The sequence below is a fragment of the Pantherophis guttatus genome, chromosome 5, assembly GCF_059756535.1.
Source record: "Pantherophis guttatus breed Tessera chromosome 5, ASM5975653v1, whole genome shotgun sequence".
NCBI classification, from domain to species: Eukaryota; Metazoa; Chordata; class Lepidosauria; order Squamata; family Colubridae; genus Pantherophis; species Pantherophis guttatus.
Window position 1 is genome coordinate 25,268,917 of NC_142067.1, and position 22,817 is coordinate 25,291,733.

Genomic DNA, 22,817 nt, shown 5'->3' on the forward strand with positions numbered 1-22,817 from the left:
ATATATTAATTAATTAATTAATTAATTAATTAATTATGATTATTAAGTTCTGAATGTCTATGGTAGATTTGGCAACACATAAATGGAATAAATAAATGAGTACTTCCAATCCCACATTTCCATAATTTGCATAATTCTTGAAGAGATCAGCAGCAATACTATTAAATAATGTTATAAAATAAAACAATTCATAAAAGGAGCAACATTATTTATAAGAAAAAGAAGCTGGAGAACCACCAACATAAACTGATAAAAGCACCTAGAACAAACGTGTTGGATTCTGGCATATCATAGAGATGTCATTCTGCACAGAGCAGGCATCACTATGGAAAAAGTCCAACTCTACATCGTTGCTAAATGAAATCCTGCTTTCTAATTTTGGATGCAGAACAGCTGAAAGGGCACCTTCTACAAATGTCCTCCTCAGTTTATGTAATATATAAGGAACTGTATATTCCAAGTAGTACTTCCTGCTCAGAGAGGTTCCTTATTAGGCAAGGCAAATCTAGCGAGTTCAGATAAGGAAATATAATCTATTTTTTCCGTTAAAATTTTTTTTAATTTGACTGATGGTGAAGGACATTTAATAACAGAAGTTACATGTTCTGCTCTTAGTTTGTTAACATTATAGAGTCATATTGTCTTTTAGTGAGTTCCATTTTCATATTGTTATTCTACTACATAAGAAACTTTAGCAGCAATTAAACATTTGCATTTAAACCTTTTGTTATTATACCTGCTGCCATTTGCCCTTTAATGTTGGGTCTCTGATCGATTGACAATGCCGTTGAATTTGCTGGATGACACCCTGGTAATAAACCATGGAAGAATCATAATTTCCAAGTAGTGCGTATTCTCTTCCTTTTTTAGCATTATCACAAATCTCAGCCAAATTCATCTTCTTTGAAAAACCTACAATACAATGTGAAACAACACAATAAAAATTAAATTACCCTTTGGCACAAAAAAACTTTCTTTCACTTAGAACCATAACTGCAATTTTTATTAAAGTGTGTGTTATACTACTTATGAAAGCTATCAATCATTCTAGAGAAGCTATGCAATCATTTTTTTTACTTTTGAAATTTCAGCAAGAACTGCCCACATATTTTCTGCCAGTACTGTATATTCAGAACTAGAAATCTGATATTCTGAAATAAAAATGTCCGCTAAGTTCTTAACACTATATGTTATACTTTGTCTTCATTTTCCCTCTTCCAAATTGCAATGCACACAATACATCCTTAAGAAATGCGTTTTTCAGCTCAATACAGAAAAATCATGGGTTTATAACCAAGAAATTTGACAAATAGCCATAGTCATAGTGAGTTCTAGCTCTCTGATTCCCCTATCTCTTTTCATTCACTATTAGCTTTGCTTTTTTATATTTTTGTGCTAATTGTATAAGGTTAACATTTCTAGGGAATCACTTTGAAAATTTTTCATGAAAATGCTAAATGCTAACACAGTTTCTGATGGGGGATAGGTGATCTTCATAAATAAAATATGTGAATGACCTACATGTATAAACAATATATTACATCGCCAGGAAATGCAGCTGTAGCATTCATACATAAATGGAGCTGAATGATAAAGACTATTAGCTTCCTTCCGAAACTTAACTGCTCCATAAAAATAATCTTCAATCTCCTCTAATCCCAGAAGTTTTAAAAAAAAAACCTCACAATCTCAAAAGCCAACAAATTTGCCCTATTTTGTTTGTATATGCTTCAGTCTTCCAAAAAAAGTCTCAAAACATGAGCTACATGATATTGCAAACAAAGCTGTTTCATTTTGAATATACTAAACTATTAATTGCTGGTAGCTGGCGTCTGTTCAGAACATAATCCAAACAAATTAATTCACTTGAGATACAGCAAATCCATATAGATGGTTTCTTAGTGCATAGCTGAAGAAAAGCTGACGTCACCCAATTATATTTGGTATATGGTGACGCAATTCAACATTACAACTTATGTGATACAACAAGAAACATGTCCTTAAAGATTTGTATAGTTCAAGAACCATCAACCAATACATTCCAGCAAAATAAAAAGATTGTCTGTCTCAGAAAGAATATTATCCATATCAAGAAATGTTCTAAGCCAGGCTGAGGACTCCATTTAACCTTTGTGGGATGTGTCAGGGCTGCCCTTCAACAAACAGTGCTAAGACAAAATTAAATTGGGTTATTTTATTTATTTACTGGATTGCTTTATTTACTACCAAGGGGGTTTACAGAAATAAATACAAAAAATAGAGCAACTATAGCAAATAAATAAATACATTTACAAAATTGTATCATCATAAAACCATAATTACATCCTAGAAATCAGACCCAACACAGTGCAGACAATTACAGTACAGGTAGTTCTCAACTTATAACAGTTCATTTAGTGATCAAAGTTACAACAGTATTGAAAAAAAAATGACTTATGACTTTTCACTCTTACAACCATTGTACCATCTCCATGGTCACATGATCAAAATCAACATGCTTCGCAACTGGCTCATATTTATGACAATTGCAGTTTCCTGAGGTCATGTGATCACCCCCTTTTTTACCTTCTGACAAGCAATGGGGAAAACCAGATTCACTTAACAACTGTATCATTAATTTAATAACTGCAGTGATTCACTCAACAACTGTGGCAAGAAATTTTGAGCTCAATTGTGGTCGTAAGTCAAGGACTACCTGGAATATGATTCTTCTCTATTTTCTAGGCTTCTTTCCTGTGACAATAAATATTGCAATTTGGTTGATATGAGGTTTATTCCCTAGAGCCCTCAGAGCTAGTGGGGAACAAATGAATTCTTGGAACCTCAAAATGTATTTCCCTGAAATCTCAAACCACAGAAAGCAAACTATTCATTTTCTATCTCCTTGCACAATGGCTACTTTGATCCGTGTTTGCCAATACTTCCAATCTGATGTTAGGTTTATTTCTAGTAGTCATTACATCTTTTCAAACTGGTGTAACAGAATTTAAAAGTAGATAATTCTCAGTTTGATAGTGGATAAATTACATGCATATTCCATGTTGGCATTAAATCAACCAACTTAGACCAAAGACTTGACAAATCACACATTCAAATAAGATCCATGTCAAAAGTCTCTCTATCAGCAGAGTTGCATTAAGAGAATTGTACCAGTTAATTGCATTCCCTGTCACTGGTTCCCATCTGTTTCTATTTCTTACCTTACATACAATTAAGCCCCTATTAGCACCTTTTTCAATGATTGAATAATGCAAATCAAAACATCAAAATCCTTTTTCGGAAATGAAATTTTAACTTTTCCAGATTATGGTTCCTATATACCACTGATGGCTAACCTTTTTGCTGTCGCTTGCCAAAAGCAGAGGGAGTGTGGGAGGGTCATGCGTGTGCATACCCACACCCATAATTCAGTGCGCCCTGTCCCCCCATGCATGCGCACGTGCCCCCCCCGCTTTTGGCATGCGATGGCACAGTGGACCCGGTAGGTCCATTTTTCGCCCTCCCCAGGCTCCAGAGGCTTTCTAGGAGCCTGGGGAGGGCAAAAATGGCCTTCCCAACCCTCCCTGAGGCCCTCCAGAGGCCGGAAACGGTTCGTTTCCCTACTTCTGGTGGGCCCGAAAATCAGCTGGCTGGCGGGCACATGTGCGCTGGAGCTCAGCTAGGGCAACAGTCGTGTGCCCACCAAAATGGCTCCACGTGCCACCTGTGGCACACGTACCCTAGGTTCACCATCACGGCTATATACTATACTTCATGGATCTAAACTGCAGAAAATTATGCCACCCATGTTTAGCACACATGACAGAATTTTGACTGTGATTTGAAAAAAAGATCTGTGATGGCTTCCTCAATTGCCAGTTCAGATGATGAGGAAGAGCCGGCTCTGGGGACATCTGGCAGGGCTTATAGGGAGCACCAGGGGGATTTCAGAACCCAGGGATGTTCATGATAACCTCAAACGTGGTGACCTCAAAGTGACCGGTTGCAAGTCAAGGATTACCTGAATCAGACAGGACACATGACCAGATGAGCTCATTCTACTTTATTATAAGGCTATATTAACAAAATCTAGCAAGTCTGGTAATACAAATCTACCATCATCTCTTTTTCAGCCTGAGAAGTCAGGGAGGTTCCTGAGTTTCTTTCTCTGCCCATTATGATCGGCAGCGATTGGCGGTGGCAATCAGTGGCAGCAATCCCCTCCGCCTAGAACAGCTGATCAGCGGTATTCCAGGAGGCTGATCCAACCGCCAATCAGCTGCTCGGCAGTGAAGGCTCCAGCGTTCCCCGGCAGTGGCGAACGGCACCAGTGGTGACAGGTGGCAGTGAAGACTGCCACTGCACTAACCTGCCTCCCCTGCTGCAATATTCACTCTATAAGACGCACAGACATTTCCACCCACTTTGGGGGAGGGGGGAGTGTGTCTTATAGTGTGAAAAATACAGTACTTTATGGATGATTGTGTGAGAATCTCTGATTTTTCAAGCAAAAAATTAAAATTTGTGTATTTTAGGATAATCCTGTCATATAGTATTTCTCAGATGTCTTCTGATAGGATACCTTGAAATATAGGAAATATTAATTTATTACTTGGATGTGAAGGACCAACACTATAGATTCATCTTTATTACTATTCATGGGCCTAATATCTATTAAGGTCAATTCTACAATACTATTATCAAACATAATCTCACACTAACAACTGTGTACATTAAAATACAAGCCTACATATCTTATCAAATAATGCACACATAAATTCCTACTAAGCTATCATCAGGGAAAAACCCTCTCCAGATATTGCACAGAATAATTAAATTAATGGAGTTAAATTAATAGTAGCTGATTCACATATATCAATCATAATTTAACTGTATATATGTGGTATATACATGGGGTCCCTGAAACATACAAAAGTACTCTAAAAAAATACATTGAGGGACTGCTATGACTTTCATTCTTTTTATTACAAAATCCTAAACCCGACATGAATCTTGAGATCTTTTAAATATTTACATTAGATATTAGAGAAAAAGCAACACAAAAGTGAATTACCGCATCCACAATTATATTATTAACTGTCAAGTTCTTTAAGATGATATCTGAGAAATAATAGTTTCAAAATACAGTTTTGAGAGTGAGTCATAAACAATGATCTCGTACAACATACCTAAATTGTATGTTTGATTGTAATGTTTTCTGTCCCATGACATTTAGCAAGTTTTATCTGAGGAAGAAATTATATGGTACTGTACACATATACATACCCATCAAGCTTTCCTTTTTGGGATAAACCATAATATAAGTATAGAAATGAATAAAACAATAAGCCAAATAAACTAAAGACATAAGATAAGAAAAATGAAAGGATTCCACTATACCTCTCCTTATCTTTCTACCACTGCAAACCACCTTTGCAATCATTCCACCACATCTGTTTTATACATTGCCTTTCTTGACTCTCTTTATGAGCTCACTAATTTCATCTAACCACAACTTTCTTCTCTTTCCTAGAACACATGAGCTACTTGGGGTAAAACTAGGATGGGCTACACTTGTGGCATACTAGCCAGAATGCACCAAAACTGACCAGTACAATATTTTCTTTAGTTTTAGCAGGGATTGCTACTGAGTGGGCAGGTATACAAGTGAAACTGATAGGCTACACCTTCTCTATCTTCCTAAAGTGCATTATGTGAAAATTATTACATGTTTGTTGACTTAGATATTGAAGGGAAACAATAATAAGGATATAATAAATAATACTAGAATATGATATACTGGTATACTAGATTCTGTAACCATTAGGTTCCTGTAATACATATATGCCTTTGTATTTGTATCACATATATTATGCCTTTATATTTGTATCTCCTGTAACAAACATATTCTGTTATTAGGCCTGTAATGTATCTGGTATTTGTCAAACATATGTCCCTGCCATTTGACCTGAACCCGTATCAATCTTCTCCGTTTTTTTCTTGTGCCATCTAAGAGCATGGTACGTATCTCCAAGGGATAATTTACACCTCAGTCCTAATTTATGTTGATCTGGATAGACTCCTACTTTCCAGGGCCAGGGGGCCAAAGTGGCCAATTGAGTAAACAAAGAAATGCTCAAGATGACTAATTGGAAAGTTTCTATTCCCCCTTGCAGGGCAACAAGGAATGCACAGGCCTGGATTGGGAGGCCAGAGTTGGGTACTAAACTGACGTCTCTGAGGGTATAAAAGGACGCCATACCTTCCCCAAGGTGTGGCTATCTCCTTGCATACATTGTATCTGTATGTTCTGGATATAGTTCCACCCAGTATTTTGTTTTTGGCCATAAATAAAATCTGTTTTTTTGCAAGCCTCGTCTTGAGTCTCTCTCTTTGGCATTCTGGTGACTTAAGTCATTTTGAGACCTTACAATATTAAGAAAGTAAATAGGTTGGAATTATGAAAAGTTTTACCAAATAGGGAACTTTAATTTGAATGCCGAATACAAAATAAATAGTATGTGATAGACATCAAACACATTTGTTAATAAATAGAATGCATAGCAAATAGTTCAATATAAAATTGGGAGCAAAAATTCAAAAGTGTGATGATGTCCTTGGTTATTGAGGGTATTTATATATAAATATAATATAATATTATCTATGTATGTATTTCCTTCAAATACAGAAGGAATGTTTATGGTGATGTTTAAAGGTATTTCGGTTGGGAAGATAAATGTACATGTATTTGTGTGTGCAAACATTATCATGTTATCAGCTGCAACAAATGGTAAAGTATGGATCTGAAAATTAATGTACTAAAGACCAACACACAGTAATTGTGACTGATGGAAAAAGGAGTCAATGATTGATTGCATGTTATAGAAATGAGGCAAAAAACTAGAACAAGTATAATGCTGTTGATCTGTTGTGTGTTGTTGAAAGAGACAAATTCTTGTGTGCAAGAAAGTGCTTCTGTCCACTGTGCTACATAGAATTTCTGCCCACTATGTTCCATGGAAGTGAGAGTTGGGTATATCAAGAGAAATATAAAAGAAAAATGAGTGCAGTGAGAATAGAGTATTTAAGATGTAGTAAAACAATAAAACATAGGCTCAATAATGAACGGGTGATGAATGGACACAAGCAAAGATGAAATAAATGTTCTGAAGAAAAGTCCAAATTGTAAACTGGTCTTAAGAGTGAACATGTCAAGGGAAAGAAGGCAGAAAATCATAGATGGAGTTCATAATATCCTCAAAGAGATGAGACTTTTACAGAACAAAAGGCAATGTTTAAAGTTGTATAGATATGGTGAAATCAATTGATTGTTGGATTACCTGCTGCTGAATTATTTCAGACACCTTCAGATCCATGGACTGAAATAAAGGATGGTTTGCAAAGACCGAAAAACATGGAGCCTATGTTTTTGTGAGATGAGTCGTCATATAAATATGATACATAAATTAATAAAAGGGAAAACCAGAATTTTCTTTCTTATCTCAGGCCTGTAATTTCTTTTGCTCGTTATTTTTACTCCTTTATTTATTGCTTCATGTAACCTTGTTTTATCATGAAAGTGAGCATCGTGATTGGTATGTAACTCCTCTTGTCCCCACTATTCCTTTCGATTTGCAATTGCAATACTGCTCATTAACTTTCCGTCTCCTCACTATCCCTGTATCACATTTATGCTGATACCTCTGATCCTGCAGCACAGGAGCCACCCTGAAAGGTGCTGCATGGGCAGCCCCCATCACCCTGTGTTATACTCTGTGCCACTAGCTGAGAATGGAGGGAACTGAGTTCCATAAATCTATAGGATCTCAGACTGAAGGAGGAAATCCCAAATGATCAGGCCTTAAAACTGACCCCCCCCACCCCATCATTAAAGAGGGAGGTCTCTGCGCCGTTATAATTGGGACCCAATCCTAGTTGCAATTGCTCCGCGCCGAACTCCACCCATTGCACAGGTAAAAACATGTCTTTGCTCACCCTCCCTTTAGAATAAGCAACTGAGCATCCCAAACCTGATTCCCACCCCCCACCCCCACCTTTCCAAAAGGCACATGGGAATCGCCGGCATCTGTAAACCTTTTGAAGCCCGCTGTCTCCGAGCAGCCAGACCAATCGACCGCCAGCGAGACTACAACTCCCATCATGCTTCTCGAAAAGAAAATCTTTTTTTTTTTCTTCCAAGGGGGGCCCCCTCTGACTTGCTCACCTGGGCAGGAGGAAAACGTCTTGTTACGAATTCCAGGGGTTCCCGATTCCGAGCGGGGAGGGCGGGTATCGCATCCTCCGTCTTTCTTCGAAGCTTAATCCTTGGGTCTAAAAAGCAAAAAAAAAAAAAAAAAAAGGATGGAGCTGCTGGGCCTACGGAAGGGAGGGGCCGCCGCCTTCGCGTGCTCGTGCGCGCGGGGCGCGAAAAGAGAGGAGGGGGGCGGCACCGCCTTCTGGGTCCCTCGGCCCGTTGGCGCGCGTGCGGGACAGTAGCGGTGGCGATTGGTTACCATGGAGGCAGAGGGAAGGCGGGTTGAAACCTCCTGACGCTCCTCCCCCTATTGGCGGGAGGGAGACCCGAATCTTTGCTGTGGAGCCGCTTCTTGGCACAGTCCAAGATTGGTCGTTCCTGAGTGTTGTTTTTTTTTCCCCTCGTCAGTGCTTTCTTCCTTCAGCCTGAAGGAAACTCCACCAACAAAAATTTTCCGCGTGTATAGAGAAAATTGCTGCTTTTTTTATTGGTGTGTGAATACACACTGTCTTAAAACCATTTATGGGGTTTTGTGGACCTGGTCAGTTGGAACTCCTTCATATTAAAATAAACTATAATTAAGCGCAATATGGGGATGACACCAGTGAAGCCAAGTTTTGCCTCGTGGTTTGTTGAATAATTCAGAGTTGGCTGAGTTCATAGGGTACCTTAAACTAGGAATGTAAAAGAAATGTGAATCTGGAGCCCCATTTAGACCAACGGCTTGGATAGCATAAAAACCTTCTCAGTCCATCCATGGGGTGGCATCTGCAGCAAACTAGAATGGGCAAATGCATAAACCCTGCAACAGTCTTGACACCTAACACAAGTCTTGGAGTCTTAGTGGACAACCAATTAAATATGAGCTAAAAGGCAATGCAGTCCTAAATTGCATTAACAGCGGGATACAATCAAGATCAAGTAAGGTACTAATACCACTCTATAAATCCTTAGTAAGACCACACTTGGAATACTACATCCAGTTTTGGTCACCACACTATAAAAAAGATGTTGAGACTAGAAAGACTGCAGAGTAGAGCAATCAAGATGATTAGGGGACTGGAGGCTAAAAGATATGAAGACCGGTTGTTACAGGAACTGGCCATGGCTAGTCTAGTGAAGAGAAGGATCAGGGGAGACATGATAGCAGTCTTCCAACATTTGAGGGCTGCCACAGAGAGGAAGGGGTCAAACTATTTTCCAAGGCACCTGAAGGCTATACAAGGAATAATGGATGGAATAATGGAAACTGATCAAGGAGAGATTCAACCTAGAAATAAGGAGAAATTTTCTGACAGTGAGAACAATCAACCAATGGAACAGAAGTTGCCTTCAGAAGTTGTGGGAGCTTCATCACTGAAAGCTTTAAAGAAGAGACTGGACTGGCATCTGTCAGAAATGTTGTAGGGTCTCCTGCTTGGGCAGGGGGTTGGACTAGATGACCTACAAAGTCCCTTCCAACTCTTAATTTGTTAAATCTTGTTGGAAGAAATGTCCATCTCGGTTCAGTTCCAAGTGGGAAGAAAGATACTGGAAACATGGAGACTGCTTGGAAAGATGGCTTAATGGTGGACGTGACCACATGGTTTGAGGTCCTGGGCAAAAAGAGCACATGGGTGAGAGAGGGATTTATACCCTCTCTTGGGTCCCGCCTTGGAGCTTCCTGTTTCTGTGTAAGAAATGATTGGTTATCAGTCGTCCATGGGGCCATGCAGGGATAACTTTGTAGGTTGTCTCAGGCCTGGTTGAATCTTGCTGGGTGATGATGTAATGAAGGGGCTTTGGGCAATTCCTACTATGGCTTAATGGCTTTGTCCTGGTTTGGATCTTGAGTGAGGGCTTATCCTATCATGTCCTGTGGGCCATGTCTTTTGTGTTGTAGATAAGCTGGTCCAGCCTTTGACTTGTACATAGGTTGGCACCAAAATATATGCTGAGGGGGGAGGGGCAGGGAGCTGAGGCTCTGAGTTTGTCTTTAGAAACATGTTTCTCCTTTAGGGAAAATACAATATTCTGCCTTTTTAATACTTCCTAAAATATTTTGTTCTTCTAGGAGAGGGGTGGGTGCTAACTTCCTACAATCTGTTACAGTACACCCACTCTTTCAGCATTTGAAGATGACCATACACATAAATCCTCTTAATACACTGAGTCAGCCATTCACTGCTGGTTCTGTTCAGCAGTATTGGGCTTCAGGGTTTAGTGAACAGATTTCCTGATGTTTTGCTGACAACCATGACTTGCGTCTTCAGAGGATGATGCTAGCCACAGTTGGCGAAACATCAAGAAATATATTTTTTAAATCAAAGTCACTACACCCTGAAATACAACAAGGCCCAATCTCTTTAATTTTCTTTACCTGTTCACTGTTTCTACTACCTGTTTACTGGAACAGTGGTGATACTAATAAAATAAATACAAGTAAACATGTTAAACCAAAAGTGGGATTTCCTCTTTTTGGCTAGTAGCCACACCAACCTTTCAACAGATGGTCACAAAATGCCCAGTATGTAATGGAGGTTTCACACTTTGCATCAGATATTAATAAACCCACGAGGCTGGGATCACACAGGACACAAAGCAAAATCCAAACAAATTCAAACAAACCACATGATGATTAGTATATGTATAGCCATTTAACTTCAACATCCAATCTGCCTCCTAATAGGATCCTCTGCATTGTGTTAAACTTTCCATGTGATTAAATAAATAAATAACTTTATTGTCATTGTATGGGTATACACAGTATACCCATACAATGAAATTCACTGCATATTAACGAGATTACTGCATAAACATAGTAAAAACATTGTTTCATTATAGAACTATGTCAATTCTGTACTTGAATAATTAATTTGTTAACCATTATTACTTAAATTTTCCCTGAAATAGAGAATGGATTCCTGCATTTAATAATTTTAAATGTCTTTACAAATTATAATCATGTACTTTTTAATATAATTTTAATTGCTTTTTAAATAATAAAAGTATAATCATGCACTTAATAATTACAAATATACCACTAATTGAAAATAAAACAATAAAATTCTAGACACATTTACCCAGAAATAAGTTCCACTGATTTTAGAAAAGTATACACAGCCCACATTCACATATCATGCAAGCCATGGTTTGTATTTACCCTAAGGTTTTCAATAAAATACAATTGCCTGGATTGAAATACAATGCCAAGCCACAGATCAGATGCAGGCATTTTTTTCAGCTTGGGGCTCTGCTTCCTCTTTCTTCCTTGTCTGGGAACCTCAGGGAATATGACTGGTAATGTTATCATATTATCAAACTGGACAGAAATATTAAATGTTTTCCAGACTGGGAGAAATGAAAAGAGTGAAATTGATTCTCCGTTTGCTCTTTAAAATCCCTCCAAAGTAGAAAATCATTCTAATTTAGGGCAAAGTAATTCATAAAACATCTGTTATCTGGGACTTAATCCTAGACACTTGTGTTGTAATGCATATCATAGATCTGGCTGGCAGAAGAGGAAAAATTTAACTTTTCGCAGATCTGTCCTTTAAGTTTCTACCTGGTTTAGCAAGTTAGGACTGGAGGAGAGAGAGGTGTGCTATTTGAGAGTCAGCCAGTTTTGAGTAAATAGAGCTATGTTTAGGTTGCCAAGACAATTTAAGCTGTTACAGTGCTATCTGCTCTGTTGCCTAATAGCCCATCGCTGTTCCTGAACTGCCTGAGCTTTGGCATTACCAGGCAATTCTTGTCTGAGGGATTTCAATGTCTGTGCTGAGCTTGTCCAGAGAGGAAGGGCCAAGGACTTTTTGTACTCTGTGAAGACCACAAACTTATCCTAATTAGTTGCTGATCTCCTCCCCACCCCCTGTAGCAGGGCCTAGGCAATGGACATGTTAGTCCCTAGTCATTTTTACCCCTACAACTGTTAGACACCTTTGCAAAAGGAGATGTCCCATTAAAGTTATCTCAACCCATTAATTGCTTCCTGACCCATGTCCCTCTGCCTCCACTCAAATCTCAGTGACATCCCACATCTGAGACAGTTTAAAATACCATACTCTGAAGTGGTATTTTCCCTAATAACTCACCTTTAAACACTATATGTTAGCAATTGATGAATGTGTATCAGGGAAGCAATCAGGCCATACCAAAGTGGTATGGTTTGTGCCTGAAATGTTGAGATTCTAGATCAGGGGTCCTCATGCTATGCTGGCTGGAGAATTCTGGGAGTTGAAGTCCACAAATCTTAAAGCTGCCAAGTTTGAGGACCTCTGTTCTAGGTGGTTCTGCTAATTTACTTCAGTCTTGTCCCCCACAAATTCACTTACTACTGTCGAACCAGCTTCTACAGCCACTTTTATAACAACCAGGGTGGTGATGATGATGATGATTTGTGAAGCTTTGAACTGAGCAATTCCTGCCGGACTTAATGCACGTAATTGAAAGTGTGATTGAAAAAAAACAGTTTTTATATTTCTGAGGCTTGTCTGCCTATAGGCAATTCTATTTCCAGTGGCTACTGTTCCTAGAGAAGCCATGGATCCTCATTTTGTCTCTTCACATTGGGTTTCTAGGGGAACCTATAGCTATCACACCAATCCCCATAGATATTTTTCATTGAAGCAGTTATGCACTGAATTGTAACTTGGATATATAAATCCTGACAATCTCTAGATAACAATAGCACTTAGACTTATATAACGCTTCATAGTGTTTTAAAGCCGCCTCTAAGTGGTTTACGATTGCAGCCAAAAAGTCATAATTCTTTGCAATATCATAGAGATAGAGTGAATAAGGACCAGATGATGTGAACAGATAGTCCTTGGCTTATATTGTAATTAAGCCCAAAATTATAGTCATAAATTCTTACGTTTCTTAAGTGGGTCATCATGTGTCTGGACTCAATTTTATAACATTTTTTGCAGTGATCTTGATCACTATGGTTGTTAAGTGAATGCATTTGGTCTTTAAATAAATCCATTATACCAATGGGCATTTTTTGCCCAAAATCAGAAGTAAATGAGAAAAACTGGCAACAAACATCAAAAATCATGGTTATGTAATGCGGGTCACTGCAATCACCTGTAAAAGTGCCAAAATGCAATCATATGACTGCAAGGGTGTTTGGGCAGCTGTTGTAACTTCAAAATCAGGTTGTAAGAAACTTAATGATTGCTAAGAAACAGTCATAAAGTTGAGGAGTACCTATAATTTCAAGAAATATTTTTTTAAAAATTCCATCAGCTGATGGTACAATGGGAAAGAAGAAAAGAGGAAAAGTTACAGTAATCAGAGCATTGATCATTCCATTGGAAGAGGGTTATGCTGAATAATGTTGCCTGGAGTTGGAATTTCAGCAAAGAGCACTCCAATGCACAGATGTTGCATGTTAAAGCTGTAGAGATATATGTTCTCGCTATGTGACTGTAAAGGCACACTGAGGGGGCAGCAAAATCTAGGGTGTCATTTTCTTTTGCGGTCTAGGATGGAAAAAAAAAACTAGGGCAAAGCAGCTGTGTGTATGTGGCCTAAATCCTTAGTGTGTGTTTACTGTATGTGCCTTTAAATCAGTACTCACTCCTGGAGATTGGATAAATCCCTGCAGTTTTATTGGCAAGGTTTCAGAAGTGGCTTGCCATTACTTATTTCCTAGGGCTGTGAGAAATTGTCTGACCCAAGGTCACCTAGCTGGTTTTGTGGTTAAGGCAGGGTTAGAACTCATGGCTTCCTGGTGTCTAGGCTGGTGCCTTAACCACTACATCATACTGGTTTTCTGAGTTTCCTTACTGCACTTGAGGAATTTCTCACACTGCCTGTCAGCAATGCTGTCAGCACCCTGACTGAACTGTAAAATACAGAGACATCTGAGTAGTTTCCATAATGTATTGGGCTCTTACTAAAACAAGGAAGATCACAGCTAAAGACAATTTCTTTATTACAGTATATTCTAGAAAACAAGAAAGAAGGTCAGCAATTTCTGTATGAACAGAATGGTAGTTCAGAAGTTGGTCAGGTCTCAAATCCTCCTCGTCCTCCTGTAGCAGCATCCCACAGATGAGAGACTTGGATTTCCTATTTGTAATCCTCATGGTGTTCATTCATCAACACCCCCCCCCCAAAAAATGGGGAATCTGATGCAAGGATTTCTTCTTCCTTTCCACATCTTTCCCTCCATGCAGTCTCTGGACCATAATAGTTCTCTGCCTGCTGTCACTACTACCCTGGATCAGTGGTGAAATCCAAATTTTTTTACTACTGGTTCTGTGGGTGTGGCTTGGTGGATGTGGCTTGGTGGGCATAGCAGGGGAAGGATACTGCAAAATCTCCATTCCCTCCCCACTCCAGAGGAAGGATACTGCAAAATCCCCATTCCCTCCCCACTCTAGGGCCAGCAGAGGTGGCATTTGCTGGTTCTCTGAACTACTCAAAATTTCCGCTACTGGTTCTCCAGAACTTGTCAGAACCTGCTGGATTTCACCCCTGCCCTGGATCCAAATTTGCTTGCCTTTCCTGGATAAGCTGACAATTGTCTCCATTCCTGCCTCCTTCCCTGCATAGTCTGGATGCACAAGGTCAGGCTAGCAGGACACTGTGAGCTACGATGGCAGCTGTTACTATAAAGATAGGGCAATAGAGAAAAGCACTCCACTCTGGAAGCAATTGCTGTGAATCTGTGGAAGTGTATTGTCCTGCCAAAGTGTCTGACCAGAGCTGACCCTCCTTCTCAAGGCCCATTGCAACTCAGAATGTGTAGCTGCCTCAGCCAACCCAGTGCCAAGCCAGTACCCAGCCATTCCACTTCTGCCATTCATTCCACTACCATCATACATTGTTCCAGACCAAACCTTTCCTTACCACCTGTTATGACTGAAGAAAGAATGCAAGAAGGAAGGGTAGAACATGCTATCGTGCCATCCTAGGCTGCCAACAAATATCATCACAGGCCAAGCAGGACCCTTGTCCTTTCCCATTTGCGGCCTGATACCTGAAGAGGGAGAGGAGAATTAGAGAATGTAAATACCTGGTAGTCCTCACTTGTCAATCACAGTTAGGACCAGCAACTCAAGTCGCCAAACACCAAGGTTGCTGAGTGGAAAATCACATGACTACAACGGGCTTATGACTTTATTTTCCCCCTGGTTGTTAAGCAAAGGGCCACATTCACTGAGCAAAAACTCATTTGACTGCAACTTATGATTTTACTTCCGCCTGTTTCATTAACTTCGCTTGTTACAAGCTAGTTGCAAAGCAAGCAAATGGTGATCAGGTGACTGCGGGATACTGCAAGAGTTGTAAATGCAAGGATTGGTCACAAAGTTATTTTTCAGCACTGTGGTAACTTGAAATGGTTGCTGCACCATGCAGTCGGTAAATGAAGACTACCTGTAGATGTTCAGATAGAAGTGATCTAGTTGTTGGTTATATATAAATGAACCCAAATATAGCACGAACAAAACATATAGACAAGGAGAAGTTAAAGAGTGACTGCAAAAGGCTGAAGACAAAAATATCAGAGGGAGAGGTAAATTAATTAGAGGAAGAAATTATAGAATTGTCATGTATGATGCCCAAAGAAGTAAATAACTGTCTTTTCATACTCTGAATAAAATTGCTCATTTATATTTCAAACACCGTAACCACTACAGTCAGAATTTTCTTGCGCATGTCTGTTTCAATTTCTGTGACAAATCAAGGTTTTCAAAACTGAAACTAATAAAAAGCCTGAAATCTACAATGAGTCAAGAAAAGTGATTGATCTGCCAGGAATTGCTGTTGAAAATGACATCACTTATACTGAAAAACTGATAGACTAATAGCAGTCTTTCTGAGACAGACAGCAAGGAAACTGTGTTTTAAAAAATAACAGCAATTTATTTCTCATTGTCAGAGTCAATATTTCTCTAAAAGGAATTCAAATTTAAATTTTAAATTAAATGCATGTTTGAAGTTTTGTTTAAGTTCTACTATTTAGGACTATTTTCAACCTGTAGATCGAAGGATGTGGGCAGAATGTGTGGAAGGAACCCTATGCTGTCAACCAACATGGGGATCCAACAGTAGGATGCCACCCTGGAGTTGGCTGGTGGCTTGAGGATTCTCTCTCCATCTTTTTAAACATTGTCTATTTTTGTACAGATTTTTGTGTGGATTTTAATGTTTTTTTTAGGCGTAAACTACCCACTTAACTAGTAGATGGGTATTGTATAAATTTGAATGAATGAGTAAATTAATTAATTAATTATGTACATTCTTGCTTATTGCCTTGTCCTTCCTGCTTATTTAAATTAGCTGGGATAGGGTTAGTTCCATGTGAAGAGAAATAGCATGTTAAATGTTCCCCAATGACCTAAGGAGATAGTTACAAGATTTTTTTTTATTTTAAAAAGATTTCTCTAGCTTACAAGAACTATACAGTTATAGACATGTCTCAAATACTGCATTTTGGGAAAATATAATTGGAAAGATACTGGCCTTACAGTTTCTGGGATATCTGAATTACACTAATTATCTGGACCTTCATCAATTAGGCCTTCAGAAAGAATACGGTACTAAAACTGATTTGATTGCCTCAGTGGATAACCTATTCCAGAAAGTGGATGAGAAGAGTTCAGCCCTGCTAGATCTCCTGCTCTCTTGGCAGATTTCAGTACCATCCACATCTGCACTTATGTCAGAATTGTGCCTTAAGGGTACAATTCTACAGTGACTACAGTCCTTCCCGTTTAGATTTGTTCAGAAAGTGATGCCGTTTCAGTTTTGCTGGAAGCTGAAGCTTTTTATATACGTATGTGAATGTTCTTTAGAGCATGAATCTAACCTGAAGAAGGATCAGTGAAGCAGGTTTTAAGAGAAAGGAGATGTATTGACAGACAATATATTGTAGACATAGGGAAAGTCTAGCTAACAACATCCTACAAGAGAAATATGCTTTGTGTATGCATGTTTAAATAAAAAGGCAGAAGGAAGTGACCTCAAATAATTACCCATCTTTTAGACAAAGAGCAAGTAGAGAGTAGACAAAGAGGGGACCCAGAGTAAATCCTTAATCTCTAACCACATCTTTGGTACGTACCTTGATGGTCAGTAGACCATGAAATGCTGAAAAGTCAGTGCTGTTGGTTTTGTAACCTCTAATGAGTTTGACAGGGCTCCATCAACATCGAGATAAAATTGCTGGGTTTTGGAATTGAATATCTTCAATATCAGCTCTATTGCTTCTTATCTCCAAGGATGTAGTTGGTATCCTCAAAGATTAGTGATGTTTGATAATGACCTAGCTGAGGGAGAATAAGATGATATTAAATCCAGATAAGATGGAGATTCTGTTAATAAACAAGAAACTGGGTCCAGAGACTGAGGTTCATGTTTTGGATAAAGCTCCATTTCTCCTAAGGAACAGAGCACAGTGGAAATCTCCTTGATACACGGCAGATGTGACAAGGCATCTTTTCCCATAATTACATATGTTGTGCCAGCTAATCATTTGGCAATAATTATTCACGCATTACTTACATCCTGTCTTAAGTACTGTAACACAGGGGTCCCCAACCACCAGGCCGCAGCCCAAGACCAGGCTGTGGCCTACTTTGAGCCTCAATAGCCTCGAACTATACCATCTACGTTCTGACCTAAGCTTAGTTCATAAGATTATTTACGAAAACATCCTACCTGTAAATGAATACTTTAATTTCAACCGCAATACCACAAGGGTTATCAATAGATTCAAATGTAAATCGCTCTAATCTTGATTGTAGGAAATATGACTTCTGCAATAGAGTAGTAAATGTCTGGAACACTCTACCTGATTCTGTTGTTAGTCTCTCTAATCCCCATACCTTTTACCTTAAACTGTCTACCATGGACCTTTCATGTTTTTTAAGAGGTCCCTAAGGGGACGTGCATAAGCGCAGCAGCGTGCCTACTGTCCCTGTCCTACTGTTCCCATTTATATGTACTCATTTTATATGTTTATGGCTATGTTTTGCTTATTTATTTCCTTTTATTTGTGCCAAATTTTTTACATGTGTCCATGTCTATGTCTATACTGTTACTTGTTTCCTTGTACTTGTTGATACATACATACATACATACATACATACATACATACATACATACATACTTGGAACTGGGCCACACGAGATGTGGGCCAGAGCGCATGCCCAATCATGCAAGCACCAAGCCAGCGTGAACACATATGCACACACCGCTCCACTCGCATGAGCAGGAGGTTGGCGTGCACATGCATGCACGCACAGCTCCACTCACACAAGTGGCAGGCCGGTGCTCGTGCATGTACGTCAGCCTGCTGCTCACGCAAGTGGAGCTGTGTGCATGCACATAAGTGCCATCTGCTACTCTCGCGGCCCAATTCCCCTCTTCCCCCCCCCCAACCGGGCCTCCAAGCTCAAAGGTTGGGGACTGTTGCTGTAACATGTTCTGCATGAAAAGTATCTGAAAGCGGCACCTCGTATAAAATGCAAGGCTAGGGTGTACCCATGTAAGTAGCAGTAGTTACAGGATGCCTCTATTTAAAGGTCTGTATTGGTTGCCAGTTCCTACCAGGCACAACTTAATGTGCTAAATTTTTCAGCCCTTAGCAGTTTAGATCCTGACTATCTAAAAGTGAGTCTCTCCTGTTACCAATCCATCCATCTGGCTATCCTGATCTGCAGAAGGAACAATTCTAAAGATGCTCAGCGTCTTGTTCTTCTGGCACAGGGGAAGGAATCTAAATTAGCAATTGACTCCCATTTTCATTCAGATATCTGTAAAGACAGCTTAGTTAGAACATGTCAAAGACATATATCCTTGGCTAAAACTTTATTAATTAGTGTTATTATCCATATTATGTTTTTATCTTTGCATATTCTGTTGTAGTCTTTATTGGACAACACAATGAGACAAATACTATCGGGACTAACTCTCTGCAAAGGCAGTTATTCATCAACATTTTATCAGGCTGCAGAAATTACATGGAAAACACTATCAGACTAAATTCAAGAGTTTAGACACAAAACTGGTTTCCTAGAGGGACAAAACAGAAAATCTAGCAACCAGCAAATATTTAAGAGCTAAAGCTTCCCTGAAGGAAAAGACAAATGACCCAAAAAGAATGCTGAGAGTAGAGTTCTCCCAGCAGAGTCAGACAAGGTGTGAAGGTCATTCCATATGGCCAGCTAAAGCAAGCTGGCATTTATATAAGGCAACAGCAATAGAGGAAGATGCTAGAGGCAGATTATCACATTAATGTCAACTGCAAAGTATCATTTCATATTGTGCAAGAAAATACACTGGAAAACCATGCCTGTATTTTACCAAGAAAACCGCATGACTAGAGACAAGATAAAGTGGTTGCTGATATAATGCCAAATTATGGGCCTCTCAGGTGGGGGTTGTTCCTTAACATCCTTAAAAGCCATAGTGGCACAGTGGTTAGAATGTAGTATTTCAGGCTAATTCTGCTGACTGCCAGAGGTTCAATCCTCACTGACTCAAGGTTGACTCAGCCTTCCATCCTTCTGAGGTTGGTTAAATGAGATCCCAGATTGTTGGGGACAATATGCTGACTCTGTAAAACTCTTAGAGTGGGCTGTAAAGCACTGTAAAACGGTATATAAGTCTAAGTGCTATTGCTATTGCTATCCTGTTAAAGGAATAACTGAGGAACAGTCTTCCACAATACTCGTGGTGCTTATGGCACAGCTATATTAAAGCGGATGGATGGATGGATGGATGGATGGATGGATGGATGGATGGACGGACTGGGAGAGAGGGAGGGAGGAAGTCTAGGACCATAACTTTTCTGTGACAAATGGCTCTAGTCTTTGTGTTTTTTTCAGGACTCAATGTTTGTTTGTTGCTCAGTTCTAGTGTGGATGATTATGCTTTTCTGGATTTTTTTTAGAGTAGAAAAAGTGTTATTTTTGTTACTAACAGATCTCCTCAGAACTGAAAATAGTATTATGTCTTTTTAATATTCCAAGTCAGTAAACTGCAGACTATACCAATTTGCAGAAAGAAACCAAAGTTAAGCCTTAATAAGCTCAAGTGGCATATTTTTTTTCATTAAGAAAATTAAAGTGGGATTTAAGAGAAAATACAGGAAAAGCCTGAGATTTATGTAGTTTCCGAAAGCAGTAGGAGAAAGTGATCTGATCAGTAAATGCCCAAGGGATACAAGCGTGCTGTAACTTAATAAAAGATAAGCAGACCATCTTCCTACATCGGGGATTGGCAACTTAAAGTACGTTTTCTACTTTTGACTCTGTTGACTGGGATTGAAGGAAGCTAAGGTCCCCAAAATAAGAAGGGCAGGATGCCTATCCAAGACCTATATTTATACATTTTTCACAGAAAAAGTGAGCAGCCTTAAAAACAGATAAAAGAGTTGGGAAGAGGTAATGTTAACTCTTTGACAAATTATCTTCCAGCCTGTCAGCAGCTCCTATATGCATTTTTGCAGGAAGTTCCCACTGGTTTCCAACACTTCCTCCCTCCCCCCCCCCAATGGTGCTGAGAGAACTGCTATTTGCACTTTCGATAATGCACTTGAATGGCTTTCAATCAAAAATCACGACTTGTTTGGCTCTGACTTCCATACAAAAGAATATAGGATTGGTTATCCCTTTTTTTCAACTACATCTCATAGTTATGTACCACCTAGTGGTGTGAACAAGAAATGCAGTCTGAGAAGAATGCTTATCCTACAATATATTTTTTTAAAAGTGCCTTTCAGACAGTCTTGACTTCTGGCAATTGCTTGGAAAAGACTTTTGCAGTTTTATCTGCAACGTTTTAGAAAATGGCTTCCTATTGCCATCTTCTTAGGCTGGCGGGGGGGGGCGGGATACTGGCCTAAAGATTCCCAGCTAGCCTTGTGCCTAAGGCAGAATTAAAATTCATGGTTTACTGCCTGATCCCTTAACCACTACACCAAACTGACTTGTTCATTTACTTACTTATTTATCAAGTTATTAAATGTATAGATCCCAATCTATTTAATCACACAGGACAACCACTCTGATTCTTTTTTTTTTCTATTCTAATTTTATTCATTTAAAAAATCCTTTTGTATTAAGCTTGTATTAACAAACAAAACTAGACAAGAACATTACAAATATAAATTAAAAAGAACAAGAAAAAACACACATTATCCCTCCCAAATTGAACACTGACAAATTTATTGTAACAATAATAGCTCTCCTCCTTGCAAAGCAAGTCCAAAATTATTAGCTTCTACATTTATTTGTAACCTAATTGATCTATTATTAAGAGCCAAAGGAGGGTATTTGATTCTGGACAGATCAGAGATAGCTATTGGGACGATTTGTGGTAAATAAGAAACCATGTAGACTTTCAATAACAGTAAATTACTGTAGGAAGTTAGCACCCATCCTTTCCTAGAAGAATGAAATATTTTGGGAAATATTAAAAAGGCAGAATATTATGTTGCCCTGGATGAGAAATGGAGAAGCATGTTTTAAAGACAAAGCAGCTCCCATCTTCCTGCCCCCCACCCTTTGTTAATGGACCAGAGGCAGAAACACAATCCTTTGTCAAAGGACCATCATCTGCAACACAATAGAACCCATCTAGCAACAAACTAACACAATGGGACCCATCTAGCAACAGAAACTCACCACATGGCAGCTGGGAAGATTACATCAGCCACCAAGGCTAGCTAAGACCCCCACCCCCTGGAAGTCTGACAACCAATCAGGATACTCTTTTTGGGTCCCAGGAAGTTCAAAGCCAGAGAGAGCATAAAACCCGGGGACTCGCTGTATCTCGCCCCTTTTCTGTTCAGGAACTCAAGCCATGTGATCCTGTCCACCATTAAACCATCTTTCCAAGCAATCTCCATGTTTCATTGTCTTTTTCCCCACTTGGAGCTGAACCCAGAAGGATATTTCTTCCAACATTACAATAACAGACCATTTAACAGAATGCCTTGAACTTTAACTTTGCTGTTGTTTAACCTGTTAACTATATTTCTTTCATATATGCAATGTATGGATGATTTTTCATGCCATGTATTTCACTTAAATGTTTCATTAAATTCTAGGCTTTTGCAATGCCCAACATTTCTGTTCTATGAAAAAGCAATTAGATATATTTATCTGACTTTAACACAGGATTCGATATTTTCAGATATCCATATTATTTTAGATGAAAACTGACGCTGAACAACATCTGCCCCATTCAGATTGCTAAGAGACTGGCCTTTCAAAATCAGAAACATACATTTATGGCCCAGGTACTTAGTGGATTAAAGATCTGATATAGCATGCAACATATACATGAATTGTTGATAAGATTTAGATTATATATGGATAACTACGATGAAATATGCTCATCCTTTGTTAGAACTGCTATGTAAATATTGAGACTCCTTTTTGCACCTTTTTATTTTTCAACATTTTCCTTTGATTATTTTCTTCAATAAAAGTCAACAATATCTAAGATTTGTTTCATGTTGACTGTTCTCTCTCCTTCTCCCCTCCCCCCCATCTTCACATCATTGCAGTAGACAAATACACATAAAGGAATGATAAAAAAGCAAGAAAGGGCCTGCACTGCAGTGGATGACATCAGACAG

At 39.0% G+C, this 22,817-nt stretch overlaps 1 protein-coding gene across 3 annotated transcripts in view; it reads right to left on the bottom strand.

Moving 5' to 3' along the window:
* The window catches only part of KATNAL1 (katanin catalytic subunit A1 like 1), a 77,033-nt gene that overhangs the window by 37,233 nt on the left and 16,983 nt on the right, over positions 1 to 22,817 (bottom strand). Inside the window, exons 2-4 of one of the 3 annotated variants that reach the window (XM_087894736.1) lie at positions 17,292 to 17,496; positions 8,204 to 8,310; positions 737 to 912 (exon numbers count right to left, since the gene is read on the bottom strand). In XM_087894736.1, coding sequence (XP_087750862.1) covers positions 737 to 898 — 162 coding nt within the window. In that variant the 5' untranslated portion in view covers positions 899 to 912; positions 8,204 to 8,310; positions 17,292 to 17,496. Of the gene's footprint in view, positions 1 to 736; positions 913 to 8,203; positions 8,544 to 17,291; positions 17,497 to 22,817 lie in introns of those variants that run through there. The other 2 variants (XM_087894735.1, XM_034410893.3) reach the window with 2 other exon arrangements.